Genomic DNA, 23,097 nt, shown 5'->3' with positions numbered 1-23,097 from the left:
GTGAGTTCTTTTTGGCCCTTAATTATCCTCATTATGCTTTATGGAACTATTCTGTAATCCAGGTTGAAATTCACATTCTCTGTCATTACTCAAGATTTCTGAACTAGGCCAAATTTTAACCAAAAGTGATAGTAATGAATCATAAACTAGAAATGATACATCAGCTTTTAGAAACTTTTTTGTTTTATAAAACAATTTGGTATTTCTCAAATGTTCTTCCAATACAGAAATAAAATTTTTCTTATGCTACAGTAGCAGTCGGTTTTTAAAAAGGAAATTTTGTGCACACGTCTAGAAATATCACATTGGTTACAGGTAAAAAGTGCCAACCTAGAACAATCCCGAAAGACACATGGAATCGACAGCCCAACCGTAGGCTCTCCTCAGACTCTCGCTTGCACACACCCTCAGCCTCACACACCGCGAGTTACGACCCTCCTCCGGCCGCTTCGCACTGACAGGGGTCTCCACACGCTTCCTTCAGCCTCCACAGCTGGGTCAGTTCCTGCGGGGAGTACTGGGGTGAGGACAACATTCCCGTCTCGCACGTCTTCTCACACAGCCACAGGCCGTCCTGGAGGAAAACAAAGGTGAACTTGGGAGCCGTGGAACGGATTTGAAGATCAGACCACGAAAGCCGGCAGAGGCCTTCAAAGACACCTGCGTGCGAACCACCGAAACCACCGCAGGTGGGGGCGGGAGGGGGGCGGCAGCGGGGGGATTTCTGTGACCAGAAAGCCTGGGAAGGGCAAGCGGAAAGTTTCCCAGCGGCTGTGAGAAGAGGTAACAGCAGCTGTTCCCATGGGAGCTCACGGTATTCTGGGGATGGCAGCGGGCGCCTTATAAATAAATACTGTGAATTCTCCTAAAACCTGTGAGGTAGGAATCCTTTCCCTTTTACGATTGAGAGACTGAGTGTGCGGTACTTTGCCCAAGGTCAGTCACGGCGAGGGTAGTAAAGGTGAGCGGATGCCGGCAAGGTGAACAGGAAGGACCGACTCTTGACCACCAGCTACTTCCCGGTGATACAACAGAGCCTGAGAAACCCCTGCCGTCTAAGAACATAAAGATGCTAGAAAGAATCAAGTCTTTTCACAGCATGTTTGAACTGGTGGCAGAGGAAAGGAGCTAGAGTCCACGTGTGCCCCGAAGGCCCTGCTGGGTTTTAAAAGGCCACGGGCCCCGGGGACTCACACAGCCAGGACCCCCTAGAGGGAGGGAAGGAGAAAGTGTGTGTGTGTGTGTAATTTAGAAAACAAAACCTGGGTCTCAGCCTTGACCCTGAGCGTCTAGAACCCCGCCTGCACTTGGGTGGGTGTGCAGCATGAGTCACATTCGTTGGTAATGCACTCAAGTAGACGGTAAGGCCCTCTGTGGAAGGAGTTTTAAATACCTCCATTTCCGAGGAACATGAGGTCACACACACCGGTCTCTCAGCACATCAAGAAACAAGCTCCATAAGCAACATCAAACTACAGACTCAGGCCCACAGAGACCACGGACAGCACAATTAGCAGATACAGAAAATTAGCTTCAGTGTTCAGTTAAGTCAGATTGGGCTTCACTAGGACACAGACTGTCAAAGCTGACCCAGCAGGTGGGAGTTTATTCCCGTTCACCCCTGCAGCGAGGGTGCCCTGCTCTGGGGCCGGGGCGCCACGCAGAGGTCGTGTCCGGCAGACCCTGCACGTGCCTCCGCCCCCCACCTTCTGTGGCCAAAGTGGAAGCCGCAAGAATCCAAAATTCAACAGAACTCTTGGAGGCAAACCCCAGCTTTATACCTGCCGTCTTCTCAGGGCTATTTCTGTTCTGGTCTCTGCAAATTCATTCTTTTCCTGGCTCACTGATCAGTTTATTTTAAAAGACACCTTACAGTGTTTTAGTTCTATCAGTCAGAGGGGCTGAAGGGTCCTTGAACCACCACTGCTGGAAACCTAAGCCAGCTGATTCCTTGAGGGTTTTTTGGTTGTTGTTCGTAATCTCTGTGCCCAACACGAGGCTTGAACTCATGACCTTCAGATCAAGAGTCGCATGCTCTACCGACCGAGCCAGCCAGGCGCCTGGTTCTTTAAGTTTTAAAGTGGCAAAGAATTTCTGACCAAACGTATAAAACCCAGTTCTTCTCTGAGTAGGAAAACTTACAGAATATTTACTTTTGGTTTAAACTCAGAAAAATACTATATGCGAACCTATGTGGATTACTGTGCATTCAATCAAGAGTGCAGCTCTGTGAATCATCTTCAATTCACCGTTTGTGCCCGTCTGACACAGGACCTTCGCCTCCCGAGTGCCCCGGGGCCAGTCCCCCGTCAGGCTTGCTTACCTGGTACCGTGCGGGCCCTATGGCGGCCATCCAGATGCCCATGCTCACGTCTTCACCCTGTACGTGCCCCGTGAAGTTTAAAGGCAAAAGTTTAAATGCTGTATCATCTTTCAACGGGATGCCACACATTCTCGTAATCCTCTACTTGTTTTCTCGTTATCCTACCAGCAAATGCCAAGACCGTATTAACACCTGTACACAGAGTAAAAGCCAGCGGCCATGAACTGCACATCGCAAGGAGAAGACTGGAGACAATATAGCAAGTGGCCGGTCCGCCCTTCTCATGGGCCTTAAACCTCCAGCACGACCGTGTGAAGGACACTGGATCCGAGAGCCGGGCAGCTTGTTCATTGCCACCGTCACTGGAATCAACAGAAAGCAAACACTTGCTCTATCGTCTTCCTTCTTATGAATTTGGTCAAGCCTTCCATTCCTCCAGGGACTATACTTATAAAATATAGTCTGAAAACAAGCAGGCTCAAGAAAAGGTTTAGGAATAGAATTTAGAGCCAGGATCTGAAGGCGAGGACTGCATCCCTGACCTCTGAGGGTGAATCCTACCCAGAAAGACTAACATGCTTTCCCTGGGGAACGCCAGCTCTGTGTCAGCGATGGGACCCTGGGCCGGGTGAAGCTTGTACACTCTTGGGTCAGAGATCCCGAGTCACCTGATAGGTCTTCAGTCTGCCCGCGTTGCTGGCCAGCCAGTGGACGATGTCCCCGGAGATCACGTACCCCGAGCCGCAGGCGAAGGCCGGGTAGGCGGGGCTGGGGTATTCCAGCTCCTGCCACTTGCCGGTTCGGTCAACTGCCCAGTTCAGTCTGAAACTGAGATTCAAGACAAGTTGGTCTCTTCGTATTGGTTTGACCCCTGTCCTACCACTAGGAGGCCGCACCCCTTTCTTATCACTACAGAGGGCTAAGCTGTAAAGGTGAGGAAAGAATGAGAAGTGTTTTTTTAGTCTAAGAAAAGCAATTCTCCAGCTGGCAGGTGTGGCGTATAAAAGAATGGTCTATCGGATTCTCTCAAGGTTACATTTGTGGGGTTTCTGGAAGTGCCAGACCATCTTGTGTACATACGCTAAAAACCCCTCATTAATCCACACTGTATTCTAAAGAAGCAGCAGTTTCAAGAAATGTGTCACCAATTTATTCTAACCACTTCTTTCTGGGCCACGAGGATAAAAGCCCTATCGTGTCTCCTCCTTCATTACATGAGCCTGAGGTTTCTCATTTTGAAGAATTTCCCTCTACGTGGTGAACAACATACAGTAACCCAGGAGCCTAGGAGGGGGATTGCCCAGCTCAACCACGTTTTGCTTGTGAAAGACAGCTTATGTATTTCATTATAAATTCATTCCATTTGATCAGGTACCTGAAGGCCAAGTGGCTAACAAGCTTTAACTTACTTTCCCCACCAAAAATTAGGCCCGTCCAGATTCTTGTGGGCAATTCTATTAAACACAGCTTCTAAGTCTATGTAACAGTCGTCGTCTGTTTTTAGCAACAAATCAAAGCTGGTTGTTTCCACAGTCCTGTTGGCAAAAGGGAACACGGAAGTCAGTGCGTCCGTACAAGGAGACACGGCGACGCCAAGGCGATGACACCGCTAATATTTTAATGAAAAGCTGTCCCTGAGCTGCCTGTACACTTTTTCAGCTTCTTGTTCCTTCGATGTTGAGAACATTTGCTCAGAAAGTTGCTGCCGACCGCAGTCCCTGCTGGATGTTCACTAAGTGGCATAACACAGAGAAGTACCAGGCTGACTTCAGGTGCAAAAGAGGGGCGCCTGGGTGGCTCTGTGAGGCGTGCGACTCGATTTCAGCTCGGGTCATGATCTCATGGTTTGTGAATTCGAGCCCCATGTCGGGCTCTGTGCTGACGGTGCAGAGCCTGCTTGGGATTCTGTGTCTCCCTCTCTCTCTCCCCCTTCCCTGCTCGCACACACACACTCTCTTACAAATAAACAGACATAAAAAAATATAAAAGGAACAAAAGAACAAGAACACAATTAAAAAAAAAAAAAAAAAAAGATGCCTTAAGTGAACATATGCTCAAACAACACTTTACTGGCCTTGCTCCGGCCAGGCCACCAAATCCATTCAGCGTTCGAACCTCGTAACGTGTGTTTGCGACAGGGGCCCAGGATGAGGGGACAGGTGTCATACGAGGCCCCACACACAGAATGCTGTTGTACAAGATGCTCTGTTCTGTGCCACTATTTATGCTACACTCACATTTTATGGTTTTTAAAAGAGTTATGACACAAATATATTTCCCCTTGGAAACGATTTCCAGCTATTAAACTATTATAAATGACCTTTAGGAGGCCCAGGAGGGTGACTTCATTTACCTAGACATATGAGGGCAAGTAGAAAACTGACTTCATCTCACCCTGCCAACCCCCATGCATCTTTGATTAAAACAAAACAAAATACCCAGAGTCTTGCTAGGGAACCAAATGACAGAAATCTGGAGAAAGTTTCATTAAGCCCAACAATGGTGAATCTAACAACAATAGGTCCACACCAAATTGCTTAACCCTGTGCTTCTATGGTTTATTTCTCATTAGCATCATGGGCACACATGCTATCTATTTGCTAATTAGGAGGAACTTTTTTGATAAAGGACACTGCGGTCGCTGACCAAGCAACTGAACAGAGAAGGAAGAGGGCGCACAGGCGAGCAGCTGGGAGCGGGTCCCCCACCACAACCCTGGGAGCCCTCCACTGGTGGTGCAGGTGGAGATGATGGCCCAAGACAGTGGCAGTAATGACTGAGGGGAGAGGCCGAGACCTCAGAGACCTGTTTGGAGCACCGGAGACAAAGCTGAAACTGGTGGTGGTATCTCAACTCAACTCAACTTCCACAACCGTCAATCAGCTCCCTATAGAAAGCCCTAGAACTCCACAATCCAGATTTCCCATTTCCTGGACCTCCACTCCTTCTCTTTGCCTCTTTATATTCTTGCCTTGGCCCCCCTACCACAGGAACCCCTACTATCGGCCTTGAGCTAAATAAAGAAGGTTCTCTTTCTCACTCTAGTTATCCAAACAAAACCCTGATATTCCAGACACGCCCCAATTTCCAACCCTTATTTATATCTGCCCTCTGCCCACAAGGTGACCCCAAAATTATATTAACTTGCCCTAGCTAGGAAACATCATCTTCCATAAACAAATCAGGCCGTCTCCCCCTCAGGACCAGGGGACTGTGTCCACAGAGTGCTTGACCACCTCCCACTCTGCCCAGGACAACAGAGGGGACAGGAACAGACTCTCGGGCTCACCAGGAAACAAGCTCACTGACAAAGTTGTAAAGACAAAGATGTGAAAACACTATGGGTTTAGACAGAGGCAGGTGTTAGCTCTGCACTTAGGGTGGACAGTGTTCAAGGGCTCAATGACACGTTAGGGGACCCTGGAGTAACTAGTAATATTAACTCTCTCTCTTTCTCTGTCTATTTTTATATATATATATATATATATATATATATATATATATATATAAAATAGTTGTTATTGCCATTATTATTATAAAGGTAGGAATTACAACCAAGGTCTACGAAATATGGAAAGGTTGGGGAAGTTATGGTAGACTCCAAGTGTTTTTGGATTTCATCTTACATAAAAGTTTTGGAATTAGGGCAAGTAGTTTTTATTTTTTTTTATTTACATATTTTTAAATGTTTGTTTATTTTTGAGAGAGAGAGAGAATGTGTGAGCGTGGGAGGGACCAAGGATCTGAAGCAGGCTCTGTGCTGGCAGCAGACAGCCCGATGCGGGGCTTGAACTCATAAACCGCGAGATCATGACCTGACTGGAAGCTGGATCCTTAACCAACTGAGCCACCCAGGCGCCCCAGGGCAAGTGGTTTTTAAATGCGTGGAGAAGAGGATGGAAATATAATGTGGATGTTCAGCTGAACAGAATTCAGATCATTAACCTGGATTCGAGGAAACTATACTCGGGCCGTTTAGGTCGGTGGGTATGAACACAACTGAAAGGGGGCCATTTTCAAACTCACAGATTTTCATCTGATACTGGCTCGAGACCACCAAGACAGTGACTCAGAGGACCGATTTTGACTCCAAGAGCAGATGACTCAAAATGAAACCAACTTTTGCCCTGTTTTTGATAAAGATCATTCATGTCATGGATCTGCTCATGTAAATAAGAAAGCAGCAGAATTTTAAAAGTTCTCGCAAAGAACCAGGATACAACAGATCACATCCCAGGTGTTCAGGGGCCTTAGGGTTGTTTAAAAAAAAAATTCAGGGGTGCCTGGTGGCTCAGTCGGTTAAGCATCCGACTCTTGACTTCGGCTCAGATCATGATCTCGCAGTTCGTGAGTTTGGGCCCCGTGTTGGGCTCTGCACTGACAGTGAGGAGCTGGCTTGGGATTCTCTTTCTCTTGCTCTCTCTCTGCCCCTCCCCAGCTCGCTCGCTCTCAAAGTAAATAAATAAATTCAGGGGGAGCCTGGGTGGCTTAGTCAGTTAAGCGTCTGACTTCAGCTCAGGACATGTTCTCATGTTTTGTGAGTCTGAGTCCCACATCAATTGACTCCCACAAAGTGTGCAGAGCCTGATTCAGATTCTCTCTCTCTCTGCTCCTACCCCACTTATGCACATGCTCTCTCTCTCAAAAATAAACAAACTTAGGGGCGCCTGGGTGGCTCAGTCGGTTGCGCGGCCGACTTCGGCTCAGGTCATGATCTCGCGGTCTGTGAGTTCGAGCCCCACGTCCAGCTCTGTGCTGACAGCTCAGAGCCTGGAGCCTGCTTCGGATTCTGTGTCTCCCTCTCTCTGACCCTCCCCTGTTCATGCTCTGTCTCTCTCTGTCTCAAAAATAAATGTTAAAAAAAAATTTTTTTAAATAAACAAACTTAAAAATTCAGTGGTCTAATGTTGATAAATTGTTTCTACACCCAAAGAACAATAAAACAAATTCTACCTGCCCGACGTTTTTTTTACAACTTACCATCTATAGAAGTTCAGTAATTTTGCAGGAACGTTCCGGTAAGTGTCAACAACGTCCACAAAAACGATGTCGTCGTAGACGCTGCTTTCCTCCCTCAGTAAGGCATCTTCCCTGTGGAGATTACTCATATGGTCAAGGAGTCTTCGAGGGCGAGAATGAAGGTTTTGTAAGAGAGCATCACCTTCTACAAAGAAAAAGCCGAGAGTCGGAGAAAAACACCACTGTAAACTTCAGCCCCAGAACGTGGAACATTACGCGCACTTGCACTCCTTCCCCGAGACGCCCAACGGAGAGCAGCTGATAGGAACTCTCCTCGCGGCCCGGGATGAGCGCACGCGCTCTCCGCGGAGAGCAATGCGGCCTGTCGGGCGGAAGACGCGCACACCGGGAAAGGCCACTCAGACCCAGCCCTGGAGGCAGTATTTCATGTGCTCCCGAGGATGTTCCCCCCAGCACTGTCGGTTACAGAAAACATGGCCCATCCGCACCACGGAGTACAGCAGTTAAAGAAATTACCCTGGTGCTCAGTCGGTTAAGCGTCCTCGATTTCAACTCAGGTTACGATCTCACGGTTGTGAGATCGAGCCCTGCATCAGGCTCTGTGCTGACCAGAGCGGACCCTTGGGATTCTGTCTCTCTCTGCCCCCGCCCCCATCTCCCACTTGTACTCTCTCTCAAAATAAGAAAATAAACATTAAAAAAAAAAAAAGGCAGAACAGACTGGATGGATGCTGGTCTTAAGGAATCACTAGGGTTAAAAAAAAAAAAAAAATTACCCTGATCTTGCATGTTGAGATGAATGCCACTGAAAAATGGCACTGAGGAAAAGGTGTATTTATTGCTAATTGATATGTACAATCCGGTGCCACAGAATCAATTTTAAAACACTCTCGTCAGGGGCGACTGGGTGGCTCAGTCAGTGAAGCGTAGGACTTTGGCTCAGGTCATGATCTCCCAGCTCGTGGGTTTGAGCCCCGCATGGGGCTCTGTGCCGACATGACAGCTCAGAGCCCAGAGCCAACTTCAGATTCTTTGTCTCCCTCTCTCTCTGCCCCTCCCTCGCTCGTGCTCCGTTTCTCTCTCTCTCTCTCAAAAATAAACATCAACAAATTTTTTTAAAAAGCAAATATGAAAAAATAAACATTTGTTAATTCTGAGTAATAAGTACATGGATTTTTTTTTTAATTTATTGTTTATTTTTGTGAGAGAGAGACAGAATGCAAATGGGGGAGGGGCAGAGAGACAGGAAGACAGAATCCGAAGCAGGCTCCAGGCTCCCGGCTGTCGGCACAGAACCCAACGTGGGGTTCAAACCCATTAACTGAGATCATGACCTGAAGCCAGATACTTAAACGACTGAGCCACCCAGGCACCCCAGTACGTGGACGTTTCTTATAGCACTATTTTTGGTATATTTGTGAGATCTCATGATAAAAATGTGCCTAGAAAACATTTATTTACTATCGCCCAAGTTCATGAATCACTTGTCACATCTGGGCAGGGACTGTCCTCCGTTTCTGTCAATTTCAGGCAGCATTTTTTTTTTTACCAGGGCAGGATTTTTTCAAATGTCTTGATCAAATCAGAGAAAATTTCGTGACAAACAAAGTGAGTGGCTGAGGGGTGAGGACGAGAAACAGCACAGTAATCTGGCAGTGCACCTTCTGTGCCCACATGGGGGTCTGGAGGTCGGAACCTGATTTCTGCCTCTGCCACTCCGACTGCTGGTCAAGCTCCATGTTTCTGGGCCTGTAGTCTCGTCGGCAGGAGGAGGAGGAGGTGGGCTAGGTCAAGTGACTGTCGGACCGCTCACTGAAATACAGATCCCCAGGCCTAAGCCTGAAGATTCAGCAGGTCTGGGGTGGGGCCCAAGACTCTATCTTTAACACGTGTCTTCCTCGAACTGACGCGGGCAGACCACACACACTTCTGCCCTTTGAGACACAGGCCGAAATGACCCTGTGTCCCCTCCAGCTCTTACATTCTACTGTAAGAGCTTTTAACTTTAAAGACAAACATACACAATTTAACACTGGAAGGAAAGTGAAGTGTCAGAAAACTGAAGGATCAGGAGAATGGCTGTAATGATGCAAGAACAGAAATTAAATATAGGCCTTTCGGATGGACAAATCACATGTTTTGTTTTATATTGCATGTATCTGAAAAATAACATAAAGTAACAGATCTGTCTGTGCTTTAAGTCTGATGATCTATTTAAAAGAACCACAGAGTTTACAGTCTCTCAGCCTTTGGAAGCATCACATCTATCTAGGGAGTTTGTTAAGATATAGATATCTGGGGGCACCTGGGTGGCTCAGTCTGGTTGAGTGTCCGACTTTGGCTCAGGTCATGATCTCGCGGTCGGCAGCCCATGGGTTCGAGCCCCGCGTCGGGCTCTGTGCTGACAGCTCAGAGCCTGGAGCCTGCTTCAGATTCTGTGTCTCCCTCTCTCTTTGCCCCTCCCCCACTCATGCTCTGTCTCTCTCTTTCTCAAAATAATAAGTAAACATTAGGAAAAAAAAAATACAGACATCTGAGCTCCAATCCTAAAGATTTCAACTCCGTGGCTTGAGGTAAGGCCCAGACAGTGATGCTAACACCCAACAACATTTAAGAATCTGTGTGCCACGTGACTGTTCTGAATAGCACTTAAATCCTGATTTTTAAAAATTAATTTATACTCAGATTTTCAGATATACCCAGTACAGGAGAAGGCAATCTATTCATTTTCATTTCTTTAGCCTAAAACTTGAGTTATTTCACTCTTTTTGAAAGAAATTTTCCCTCACCCAAACCTTATTCCTTTAGCCTCCTTGACAAAAAAAAAAATTATGACAAACTTTTGTCGAGAGTACAGTGGCTGCTCCTTGTAGAACGGTTTAGTGACAGAAGTCTCAGGGGCCCCTTAAACGGGGTTTTAAAGGCTCCTCGTAGTACGTACTTGAATGAACTGGTAAAAGAAAGGAAGGTGCTAGATATTCAAGTCAGATGGTGTGCGAGCCCTTTAGGAAACAGCCTGAGTTCCTTATCTGAACTTTCCCCGGGGCTGGACTAGCTTCCTGGTGAGCAGACACGTCCCTGGGCAGACTGGTCTCCTAGTTTTATGTAAAATCTCTGGACTGGAATTAAGTAAGGATCTCTAAATTTTAAATTGCTATTTTTTAAATATGAAATTTATTGTCAAATTGGTTTCCATACAACACCCAGTGCTCATCCCAACAGGTGCCCTCCTCAATGCCCGTCACCCACCCTCCTCTCCCTCCCACCCCCCATCAACCCTCAGTTTGTTCTCAGTTTTTGAGTCTCTTATGGTTTGGCTCCCTCCCTCTCTTTTTTTTTCCTTCCCCTCCCCCATGGTCTTCTGTTAAGTTTCTCAGGATCCACAGAAGAGTGAAAACATATGGCATCTATCTTTCTCTGCCTGACTTATCTCACTTAGCAGACACTCCAGTTCCACCCACGTTGCTACAAAAGGCCAGATTTCATTCTTTCTCGTTGCCACGTAGTATTCCATTCTGTATATAAACCACAACTTCTTTATCCATTCGTCAGTTGATGGACATTTAGGCTCTTTCCATAATTTGGCCATTGTTGAAAGTGCTGCTGTAAACATTGGGGTACAAGTGCCCCTATGCATCAGCACTCCTGTATCCCTTGGGTAAATTCTTAGCAGTGCTATTCAGAGTGGCTGAAATGAACAAATCAGGAGACTACAGATGTTGGAGAGGATGGGGAGAAACAGGAACCCTCTTGCACTACTGGTAGGAATGCAAACCAGTGCAGCCACTCTGGAAAACAGTGTGGAGATTCCTCAAAAAATTAAAAATAGATCTACCTTAAATCGCTGTTTTTTTAATGGCAAGTTTGTGGGCCAAACCTATGTACCTGTCCCAGCCTATCCTTTGGGGTGATGTAAGAATACAACTACTTCTATGAGGAAACACTATAAATAAAGATGCGTTTGGCAGAAAAATAAAAGCCACAGCTCATTTGCATCCTCAAACAGCATGCAGAGGCCTCAAACTGGGGGTCTGTCCCATCCTCAACACCGTGCTATTGAGGGGTCCCCCGCAGACTCTCCCCTTGGAATTTGGCCCCTGCTTTCCCCGGTCACTGAGAGCCTTCAGGGAAGCCAGGTCCTAATTCTTTTATAGGAACCCACGGTGTGCAGAGCTCTGGGACATCAAGGCAGAAACAGGACCGGGCACCTTTGTTCCATAAGTGATGTTCAGCACAGTGGCCAATAGCAACTGCCTCAACAATGGTTTTTCTTTCTTAAAGATCACAGACAGAATTCTCTGGAGTTCATAGATGGATATGAAATAAGCATCATTCAAGACAAACATAGCCACTAACTCCATCATAACAAGTTCCCTTTAGAGTTTTAAGTGAATGCTTCTGACCCCAAGTCTTAAAGGAGTTCTTCTAACAAAGCCATCCTTGAAATGAGATCTATTAGGCGAAGGATTTGAGAAACATGTACTCTGAAAGACAGCGTATGTTTAAATACTCACATTATGAGGAGAAAGTGTACCGTGAAGCAGGAGGGGAAGCTGAGTCCAACAGACCCCTTCCAAAAGAGGGCACCATGCCTGGGTCAGGGGAACAGAGCTTCTTCCCTTCTGACGGAGAAGCAGCACTGAGCCCACGACAGCTCTACGGCCAGGGTCTAGCAGTTCTGCAGAAGTCCCCACCTGGCTGGAGGATTAACCAAAGACAGCCACACGGGGCCAAGAAAGTCCAAGGCCACTAATTTTTCAAGATCACCTTTATGGTGAAAGACTGGATGTTCTCCCTCGAAGAGCAGGGACAAGACAAGGGTGTCTGTTCTGCCACTTCTACTCAGCACTGTTCTAGAAACTCCAGCCACGACGCTTAGACAAGAAAAATCAACAAAAGGTTTCCACCTTGAAAAACAAAAAAAGTAAAACTATCTCTTTGCAGAAGACATGATCTTGTATATGGAAAATCCTGAGGCACACACAAAACTAGTAACTTAATAAATGAATTCAGCAGAACTGCAACACATGAGAGGGACGTATGGAAATCAACTGTATTTCTACATGTTACCAATGAACGATCTAGAAATGAAATGTAAAAAACAATTCCACTTATTATAGCATCAAAAAAAATATTTAAGAATAAATTTAACCAAAATAAATGCCAGACTTGTGTTCTGAAAGCCACAAAACCACTAAAAGGACTCTAGTGAGACCTAAACAAATGGAAAGATACCATGTTCATGGATCGGAGACTGAATGTCAGGGTGGAACGCTCCCCGAAACAATCTACGTTCACTGCGACCGCTTTCAAAATCCCAGCTGGCTTGTGTGCAGAAACTGACAAGCCGATCCTAAAGTTCATATGGAAAGGCAGCGACCCAGAAGAGCCAAAACAGTCTCGAAAGAGAACAAAGTTGGAGGATTCACACTTCTGACATCACCTCTTACTAGGCAGTCAAGACAGCACGGTACTGGCATAAGGACAGACACATGGATCAATAGATTAGAACCGAGATCCCAGAAATAAATCCTTACATTTAAGGTCGGAAAGGACGGAGGGCAGGTGATGGTTGGTAGGGCCCAGGGGAGGGGAGGACGACAGTGTCTGCTACCGGGCACAGGGTTGCTTTGTGGAGTGATGGAAATGGTCTGCAGTTAGTGGAGACACCTACAGAACTCTCATGCACCGGAAACCACTTTAAAAGTGTAAAGTGAACGTGAATTATAGATCAATAAAGCTTTTTTTTTTTAATGACAAAAAAAATCAGCTTTTATGTCAAACTATGAAGATTAGGTACATAAGAATCAGGGCCCTCTTCAGCTTTCAAGCAGCCCACTTACCCTGAATAGTGTAAATAAAACCACCTGCGACTCCCTCCACACCTTCCATGAATCCATGAGGCAAGGCGCCCTCCCCAGCCTGGAAGAAACAAGAACACAAGTGCTCAGCGTTTCAATGCTAAAAATACATTTCTCCTACTTTAAAACTGATCTGGCAAAATCGGTAACTGACGCCACAGCAGCTAAATCCACCTATGAAGCTGACGCGCTAGACTTACACGATCGGGCCGACCTCAGTACTCTCCTCGTTTTGTCATCCAGTCGCAATACTACATCAGGGGCACAGAGCAGTCCATACAGTGTTCAGACTCCAACTTACACAGGACCACATACTCTTGAACTTGCTACAGTAAGAGTATAACAACCACTCTTCTTTTACCTCCCAACCCTACCGCTGGAAAAAAAATTATTACCACCTCTGATTTCTTGGAGAGGAAAACTGATGAATTCAAATGCACCCGGGCCCATTTTTAACCTCGGCTCCACCACGCAGAGAAAAGCCCCTCTAAACAGACCGTTCAGATGCAGCCCTACCGATTTCTGATGTGGTGGAAAGTGCCAACCGTCAGCGACGGTCCTTTCCGCCTCTGAGGACTGGAGGACTTTTTATTATTTTTTTAAAATTTTTTAAATTTTATTTTAATGTTTATTTATTTTTGAGAGTGAGAGAGAGACAGAGCATGAGAGGAGGAAGGGCAGACAGAGAGGGGGAGACACAGAATCCAAAGCAGGCTCCAGCCCCTGAGCTGTCGGCACAGAGCCCGGTGTGGGGCTCGATCTCATGATCTATGAGATCATGACCTGAGCCGAAGTCGATGCTTAACCGACTGAGCCACCCAGGTGCCCCTGGAGGACCCTTATTAGTCAAAGTTTCCCTTTCCCCCACCTCACAAGTCCCCCCATGCCCCTGCCCAGGGTGCGGGGTTTCTCGCGTGCTGCACACCTGCGTGGCACGGCCCCCGCCCGGCAGTCGCCATGTTCCCACCTGGGCCAGTTCACAGCACTGCTTCTGGAGGCACGGCGGCCGCCTGGCTGGTCCTCTTGCCAACGGACCTTTCAGCAGCTGTGCGCTACAGGGCAGTGTTTTCGGGCCGCAGACAGACACTGTCCCGAGGTGACTGCGGGAACTTGTCATTTAATTTACAATACGGTCTGTAGTTCCATGTGGAGGAAACCGCTGAAGGTGAATGCTACAGTTTCCAGCTTTGTAGTTCTATGAAAGCTCTCTATTATATACTCTATAATACAGAGTAGACTATTTTTTCGCCACGTACCCTACATTGTTTTAGTACTTTTTATGAACTTCTATCTAAAAGGTCACAGCTTGGCTTTTTTAAGTTTCTGACACTGTCACTTGCTGGCAAGGGACCAAGACTCATGGAAGCTTTGAGTTTTCTGCATCTACGATGAAAACCTTAATTTTGTCCGTGGGGTTTCCCAGAACACGCTACTAGGTTACTGGACTTTTTTTAAGGTTAGCTCAGTGTTTACGCTTTCTCTAGCTCTCTACAGCTATATGTACCCCCAACATGGATCGTTTGAGTCTTTACATTTGAATCTAGTCCTCAACTCAGAAGTCATCTGTTTCCTTTTGTGTAACCAATTTAATACTACACAATTCCAACACATTTTGGATATTTTTAAGTTTTATAAATAGAAAAGGAGGCAACATGACATATATATAAACATAGTATATATACTATGTTTATTTACTCTTATTATTTTTTGAGAGAGAGCGAGCACGAGCGGGGAAGGGGCAGAGAGAGAGGGAGACACGGAATCCGAAGCAGGCTCTGTGAGCACAGAGCCTGATGCAGGGTTCAACCCACAAACTGAGGGATCATGACCTGAGCCTAAGTCAGATGCTTAACCAACTGACCACTCAGGTGCCCCGAGCAGGCAACATATTAAAGGCATTTGCCTTGGAAATAAGGTAAGAAAAGAATAAAGCTATAATTAAATTCCATAAAACATCTATCTTAAACAAAGGACTTTTTGTAATAAAGAATGAGATCCTAAACACGACCCACGAGGCTAAGTCTGTAATTATATTTGAATCTGTGGATCTGTCCATCTATTGTCTTTCTTCCTCACTGGAGTAGAGGTCTCATGGTGGGCCAGGAGTGGTTTTCTAAACGGGTGACAACATACCACATAATATTCATTTCAAATTCAGGAATTAATTCACATAAATAAGATTAACATTAATGAGAATATACTAAGCTTCTGAAATGAAGTGCCAAGTACTTTCCTAATCCTTGTACCACAGCATCACGGAGAATGAAAGACAGTGTTTCTGACACCACCACAAACACCACTTGTTTACTGAAAGCTTATCATTTTAGGTCTGCCTACACCTGATCATCCCATATTTACTTTGAGAAATTCACCTGTCACTGTTTTAAATTTGAAGCAAATCTGAATAAAAGAAAAACACAAAGCAGAGATTCCAGCACTATAAATGAAAGCGAACGCTCCCTCTTATTTTCAATCCGTGCTATTTTAACTACCTACTGTGGGGTGACAGTGAATGTTCTGAATACTACTGAGCAAGTGTCCTTCAAGAACGCTAGCTTAAAAATTATTGAGAAATAACATATCACACGTTTTAAAAAGGACCCTATCCTGGGTGCCTGGGTGGCTCAATCGGTTAAGCGTCGGACTCTTGATCTCGGCTCAGGTTGTGATCTCACGGTTTGTGGGATGGAGCCCTGGGCTGGGCTCTGCGCCGACAGTTCGGAGCCTGCTTGGAATGCTCTCTCCCTTCCTCTCTGCCCCTGCCCCACTCGTGCTCCGCCCCCTCCCTCTCAAAATAAATAAACTTAAGACAAAATAGAAAGGCACCTATCCTAAGGCAGAACTGTGTATTTACTCGGTTGGGGTCACACGATCGTAGAACATGGGAGCTGCTCAATTTCACTACGGTGACTCGGCACTTTCTGCCGTACGTGCTTTAAAATACACACGATTCGCTGTTCCATACTCCCGGGGTTGATGTAAAAGTAAATCTAGAAACACTTCACGTGTTAGAAAATGCTGAAGTATGCCGAACAACCTCAGGGAAAGGAGGAGGGCTTACCGTCACGACTCTGAGAACTCCCCCGCCATCATTGACTGTCACTTTGTGCAGATTTCTCGACACGAGGCCCTGGAGGTCTTGGCTCTCCCACACGATTGTACCTTCAAAGCTCTTTTTGTGGAAACATGAAGTAGAGTCAATTTCTTTATTGTTGTCATTGAGGTTTTAAGTAAGTTTTTCAAGAAAAATCAGTTTTTTTCCTAAGACCTATTGGTTAAATGTTTATCCCAGCTACTCCGACACTACTGTGGACATTTTTTGGTGTATACTCTCGAGTCATTTTTTTTTTTCATGCACATCTGAAAAAAACAAGTACAAAGAGTGTGGAGACAATTTTGCACACTGCTGTTTGCATTTCCCACTACACTGAAGCATCTCCTGAAGCTACCGCAGCTCTAACAACCATCCTTTTTCGTATGTATCTAACATGCCATTGCATGCATGCATCCCGAGTCAAACACCTCCCTGCTGGCAGACATCTGGGCTCTATCAAATATCTAATACGGGTGCCTGGGGGGCTCAGTCGGTTAAGCTTCCGACTTGGGCTCAGGTCATGATCTCATGGTCCATGGGTTCGAGCCCTGCGTCTGAGCTCTTAGCTCAGAGCCCGGAGCCTGCTTTGGATTCTGTGTCTCCCTCTCTCCCTGCCTCTCCCCCACTCACACTGTCTCTCTCAAAAATAAACATTAAAAACAAAAAATCAAAAAAAAAAAAAAAAAAAAAAGCTAATAAATCACGTTTTGGTGTAAATGTTTATTTTTCCCTAATAGTTTGTTTTGTTTTAAGGTAAATTTTCTGGGGTGAAATTACAGGGACAAGAAATAGAGATATTTTGTATGGATTTTGGACACAATGCCTAGCTGTGTTTTCAAAAGGAAATTATACTAATTGATAGCATCTTTCCCAATTTACAAAAATACCAACTGCACTGTATTCTTCCAAGTATGGGATATTGGTAAAAGCAAAGAAGTTTAAATCAATTTAGTAGATTAAAAAAAACGATTCCTCATTTAATTGTGTTTCTTCTGATTTCTAGTGATGTTTATAAATTATATAGTCTCTTCCGGGAATTCCTGACTCATACTTCTTTGCCATTTAGCTGCTGAGTTTTCTATTTTTCTTATTAATCTGTATTATCTGGTAATCAATAATCCTGCGTATATATCACACGCTAAAACAGTTCTTCGGAATTGTTTGCCACTTAACACTATGGGTTGTTGTTTCTTCTTTTTAAGTTAAAAGGTCCGTAAGTTTTATCTTGTCAAAATGGACAAGCTTTTCCTTTGTGATTATTACCATTAACTTGTGGGCTTAGAAAGTTACACTCCCCTGCCCCAAGGTTTGATACACATTTACATTCCAGTGTCTTCTAATTTCTCAGTGGGTGCTCAGCTGCTCCCTTCTACTGCTCTGGCTACCTCCACGGTCAGCCCCCCAGAGGGGCTTGCTCCAGAGATCCAATGGAAGGCAGCCAGCTGCCACCTTTTCTCTACCGCATCAGCCTTCCTCTCCTAATACCACTTACCACTCTGCTCTCCCTTGTGTACGTTCCTATTGTCAAACTAACTGCTCCCACTAGAATGCAAGCACCATGAGAGCAGGGATCTTGTCCGTTTTACCAACCACTAGGTCCCTGGCACCTAGAATGGCTTGACATACAACAGGCACCTGAAAAACATGCACTCGATGTTGAACAATTAATTGGAATGAATTTTGGTCTAGAGCACGAGACAAAAGATACAGCTTTAATATTCTTTAAAATTTTTCACATATTAAAGTTAAGTGCTTTAGTGTCTCAGTTATCCAGGATTATAAGGAAACTATACGAAACTGAATTTGTCCAACAAGCTAGGCCAATGGTTTGAAAGCTTTTTTTTTTTTTTTTTTTAAAGCATTACAGCTTTTCTGTGGGAACAGATAAAAACACTGACAGAGTCCGGATTCCCCGCACAGTGTGTCACCTTATATTCAGCTAATGGATCCTTCTTCTGCATTGTTGGTGAGACTCCTGATATACGTTGAGCAGCTCCAGGGTTCCTGAGAGCAGGCCCACACTCACACTGCGGTCGTCACTGCCTGACCGTGACGAAAGAGAAAGCGGTACCGACCTCACAGGGCTGTGCGCAGGGTCGGTGACAGCGCGCACAGCACAGTGTCTTTGCTCAGCACAACAGAACTTTGTGACCCCTGGGAGGAACGCAGGCAGTGACGTGCCCCTTTAAAGATCTCACTGTCTTATCTTGGAAACGTGCAGATAATTTCTGCGTTCTCCCTGGGTGGCCTTAACTCTCTATTCAGCTTGACATTGCACCTCAACTCTGTAAAAACGAACAGCAATCCCACCGAAGAAAAACACACGACCGGGGAGAAATACACCAAATATGTTGGGAAGCAGATGGACAACATCATACTCTGCTAGCTTTTCTATATTTTGTCAAGTTTTCAACAGTGAATCTGTATTCTTTTCATGTGTTTTCATACTTTTATGATCAGGGAAAAAAATTTTAAACCAAACAAATGTATATGATGAAATAAATTTGGGGTCAATCTTCTTTCAGGCACGAGCCGTTCCTTAAGTTTTTGAATGTCTACTATGTAGCATGCTGCGGGCTATTCGAAGATTTGAAGACACGCAATCGCTTTCTTCAGATCATCGCGATGTGCCACGACACGTTCAGTAACAAAGGAGAGCCATCCTGCTCGGGGAGTTCGGACAAAATTTCAAATGACTGTGCCAACGGAGCTAAGTCTTGAAGGCATGTGAGTCAGAAAAGTGAGAGGCAGACGAAATAACACATCAAAAGGCAGACTTGAAAGAGCACCGCGTGTTCAGAACAGTGGTAAGTGCTTCAGTATTGCCGAAGCGCAAGGCTGAGGGAAGGAGACGTAAAAGGCAGCCTAAGGTCGCCTGTGGCTGCTGTAATGGAGAGTCTGTCCTGCATCTCGAAGGCGGTGGGAGGCGCTTAAGTTTGCAAGCCCAAGAGTGACACGTCATAGCTGCGGTTTAGAAAGGTCACTCCGGCAGCAGCACAGCCCCAGAGCGGCTGGCAGGGAGAAGGGGAACTATCACAGGAGTCCAGGCGAGAACAAGTAAGACTGCCTTCCGAGAAACTGAAGGAGACAGAAATCTATGGAAAAATACTCAAGCTCATAGACTGGAAGCATTAATGTGGTTAAAATGTCCGTACTACTCAAAGCAGCCTACAGATTCAACGCAATCTCTACCAAAATTTCAACGGCTTTTTCACAGAAATACAATAAATAATACTAAAATTTGTATGAAACCAACCAAAAAGACCACAAATAGCCAAAGCAATCTTAAGAACGGAGCTGGGGCACCTGGGTGGCTCAGTTGGTTAGGCGTCCGATTCTTGATTTCGGCTCAGGTCGTGGTCTCGCGGTTTGTGGGATCAAGCCCCACATCAGGTTCTGTGCTGAGTGCAGGGCCTGCTTGGGATTCTCTCTCTCACTCTCTCTCTGCCCCTCCCCTGCCCCCCTGCACTCTCTCTCTCTTAAATAAACATTAAAAAAAAAAAAAAGAATAGAGCTGGAGGCATCATGCTTCCTGGTTTCAAACTATATTATAAAGCTATTGTAATCAAGCGGCATGGTTTTGGCAAAAAACTGACACAAAGATCAGTGGAACAGAAGAGAGAGCTGAGAAATAAACCCACACACATACAGTCAATTAATTTACAGAAGAGAAGGCAAGAATATACAATGGGGGATAAGGACAGTCTCTTCAATAGATGGTGTTGGGAAAACGGGACAGCCACATGCAAAGGAATGACACTAGAACACTACCTTGTACTATACGCAAAAATCAACTCAAAATGGATTAAAAACGTGAACATAAGACCTGATCCTATAAAACTCCTAGAAAAAAATGGGTAGTAAGCTCCTTGACACTGGTCTTGGCGATGATTTTTTGGATTTGAAACAAAAGCAAATGCAATAAAAGCAAAAATAAACAAGTGGGACCACACTGAACCACAAAGCTTCTGCACAGCAAAGGAAATCATTGACACAATGAGAAGGCAACCTATGAATGGGAGAAACTATTTGCAAGGAGTTAATATCCAAAATATATAAAGAACTCCTATAATTCAATAGCAAAAATCCAAATAATCCAATTAAAATATGGGCAGAAGATCTGAACAGACATGTTTCCAAAGACAACATGTAGCCAACAGATACATGAAACGATGCTCGACATCACTCACCGTCAGAGAATGAGGTTATCCCCTCACACCAGTTAGAGTGGTGACTACCGTCAGAGAGACAAACAGAACGAGTGTGTTGACAAGGATGTGTAGAAAAGGGAAACAGGGGCTGTAGCCATGGTGGGAAACAGTATGGAGGGTCCTGAAAAAAGTAAAAATACGACTACCCTACGATCCGGTAATTCCACTTCTGGGTATTCATCCAAAGGAAATGAAAACACTAACTTGAAAAGATATCTGCGCCACCATGTTCACTGCATATTATTTATAACAGCCAAGACGTGGAAGCAACCTAAGTGTCCTCAGGTGAACAGATGAAGAGAATGTGATGTGCACACATGCACGCACATGCACGTACAGAGGAATATTATTCAGCCATAAAAAGGAAGGAAACCTTGCCGTTTCCAACATGGATGGAACTTGAGGTCATCATGCGTAAGTGAGGGAAGTTAGACAAAGACAAATACCGTATGATTTCACTTATATGTGGGACCTAAAATTTTTTTAAAAAGCCAAAAACAAAACACTGAGCTCATAGATGCAGACAACAGATGGGCGGTTGCCAGAGGCAGGGGCTGGGCGGATGCGCAAAACGGCAGAAGGGGGTGAAAAGGTACAAATTTCCAGCTATACAATAAATAAGTCCTGGGCATGTAATCATGTGCGGCACGGTGACCACAGTTAATAATGCTGTAACGTGTATCTGAAGATGTCTAAGAGAGTCTATCTTAAAAGTTCTCATCACAGAAAAAAAAAACGGAACTGTGGAGATGGCCGTGAAGTAGGCTTAGTGAGACCATTTTGCAGTACTGAATCATTATGTTGTACACCTGAAGCCAATACGTTATATGTCAATTACATCGCCATTAAAAAAAAAAAAAAAGACTGGCTTCTGAGCTGAATGAAATGCTTACATTAAAGGAAACAATGTCTCTAATAACTGAGATGTGCTCTGGGGTTGAAGCTGGTAAAATCAATACCTTAAAACAATGTAATCAAGTGGCCAAACCCAAAAAAGCTGGTGAAGAGAGAAATCTGGCAATGTAGCAATGGCCAGTGGGAGAAAGACACAGGAACTGGAAGATATAAAGCATCCTATCACATCTTACCTGAATGAGCCACGTCCCACTGTTGTAATCGAATTCAGTGATCAAACCAAGCAAGCACCGTTCAGATTTGGGTTTTTTGGTGCCTGAGATCCCAGTTAGGAGATCCCCAGGTAGGGGTCATGACTTTCAAATTAAATAAGCTAACACCCATTCAAGTCGAATGAATGGACATTCTGGTTTACAAACTGGTCTTCTGTGAATTTATTCAGTGTCACTCAGTGAGAATCTGATCATCTCCGAGTGAGCTAACCGGAAGGTCAGGGTTAGACCTGAGAGCTAACTGTGAGACCCCTGGCAACGGGAGGCTGCTCTGGGTTAATCATGTGTCTTTTTCCTGGCAAAACAGTCTCTTGCCCTCGGTGTACTTTCCTCTAAAACTTTAATAGTGGTAAAGTTTGGAAGAACTGATACCAGATCTGTTCAGGAGAAAGAACTGATAGGATTTAGTGAGTGCCTGGATATGAGAGTTGAGGATAAATCCCACAATTCTGGTTTGGGTGCCTTGGAAAAAAGATACTAGTACCCAATACTGAAAATACAGGGAAGAGGAGAACAGATGGGACGGAGATGATATGACAATAATAATAATAAATTGTATATATTATTACTATTATGACATCACCATTAGAATGCCCCTGGGACATTCACGTGGAGAAGTTCAGTTGGCAGAAGTATGTACCTAAGAGAAATGTGGGCTATAGTTGGATTGAAGAGCCATTAGCAAACAGGTGGTGATGGATAGAGGTTGCCTTGGAAGAAGGAGTAAAACAAACAGAAAGCTGGGTATCAAATCCGAACGATTAAGAGCAAAGCGAGAGGGGCACCTGGCCGGCTCCGTTGGTGGAGCGTGAGACTCTTAACCTAGGGGTTGTGAGTTTCAGCTCCACCTTGGGTGTAGAGATCACTTAAAATCTTTTTTAAAAAGGAAAACGAGGGAGGAGATAATGAAGTCCCCAGGGAAGAAGGACTGGGCCGGATGCGGCTGTACCAGAAGCACGTGTATCATATAAGCAAAGAGAAAGATGCAGTCAGGTAAGCTAAGGACAGAAAGTGTGCCTTGGAGTTGGGTCCCTGGAATCTTAGTGACCGCAGTTTCAGATGAACCATATCCTAACTAAGAGCTATAATGACCAAATAAGAACGCTTCTCCTTGAAGCTACATATCTGGAAACTATGACAAAACAAGTGATTCTCTGTCCTGTCCGCTCAACGGACACTTGGCATTTACGTGCCTTGCTGTTTCCTGTGGCTCCTGTTGGCACCCAAGGGCACCCCCGGGATCGGGTTATGATAACAACAGCAACAGTGCGGACTACACTGAGGACTTGCCAGAAGAACTCATTGGCCCCCAAAACGATCCTGCTTCATTCGCTGAACTTCACAACCCTGCGGTTACCAGGGAAGCGGGGAGCTGTGTGTTCTCCCCCTTTGCTGCACCTGTTCCTCCTCCACGTCACAGCTCAATTTCCACCTCTGGCTTCTCTCACATGCCCTCCTGGCGCCGCTACAAAGGAATCAGAAAGCCAGGGATCTCTTCAGA

General features: G+C 45.2%; 1 protein-coding gene across 3 annotated transcripts in view; it reads right to left on the bottom strand.

The window, feature by feature from the left end:
* Window positions 1-427: 427 nt before the first annotated feature.
* B3GALNT2 (beta-1,3-N-acetylgalactosaminyltransferase 2) overlaps window positions 428-23,097 on the bottom strand; it is a 75,260-nt gene continuing 52,590 nt past the window's right edge. For 2 of the 3 annotated variants that reach the window (XM_042961311.1, XM_042961309.1), the window contains 7 exons: window positions 16,226-16,336; window positions 13,147-13,225; window positions 7,304-7,487; window positions 3,733-3,858; window positions 2,992-3,151; window positions 2,324-2,380; window positions 428-574 (listed from right to left, as the gene is read on the bottom strand). In XM_042961311.1, the coding sequence (XP_042817245.1) occupies window positions 428-574; window positions 2,324-2,380; window positions 2,992-3,151; window positions 3,733-3,858; window positions 7,304-7,487; window positions 13,147-13,225; window positions 16,226-16,336 (864 nt within the window). The remainder of the gene's footprint in view (window positions 575-2,323; window positions 2,381-2,991; window positions 3,152-3,732; window positions 3,859-7,303; window positions 7,488-13,146; window positions 13,226-16,225; window positions 16,337-23,097) is intronic. The other variant, XM_042961310.1, reaches the window with a different exon arrangement.

This window comes from Panthera tigris, chromosome D2 (genome assembly GCF_018350195.1).
Source record: "Panthera tigris isolate Pti1 chromosome D2, P.tigris_Pti1_mat1.1, whole genome shotgun sequence".
NCBI lineage: Eukaryota > Metazoa > Chordata > Mammalia > Carnivora > Felidae > Panthera > Panthera tigris.
The sequence above is the reverse complement of the archived record's forward strand: the minus strand, read 5'-3'. Positions and strand labels throughout refer to the sequence as shown.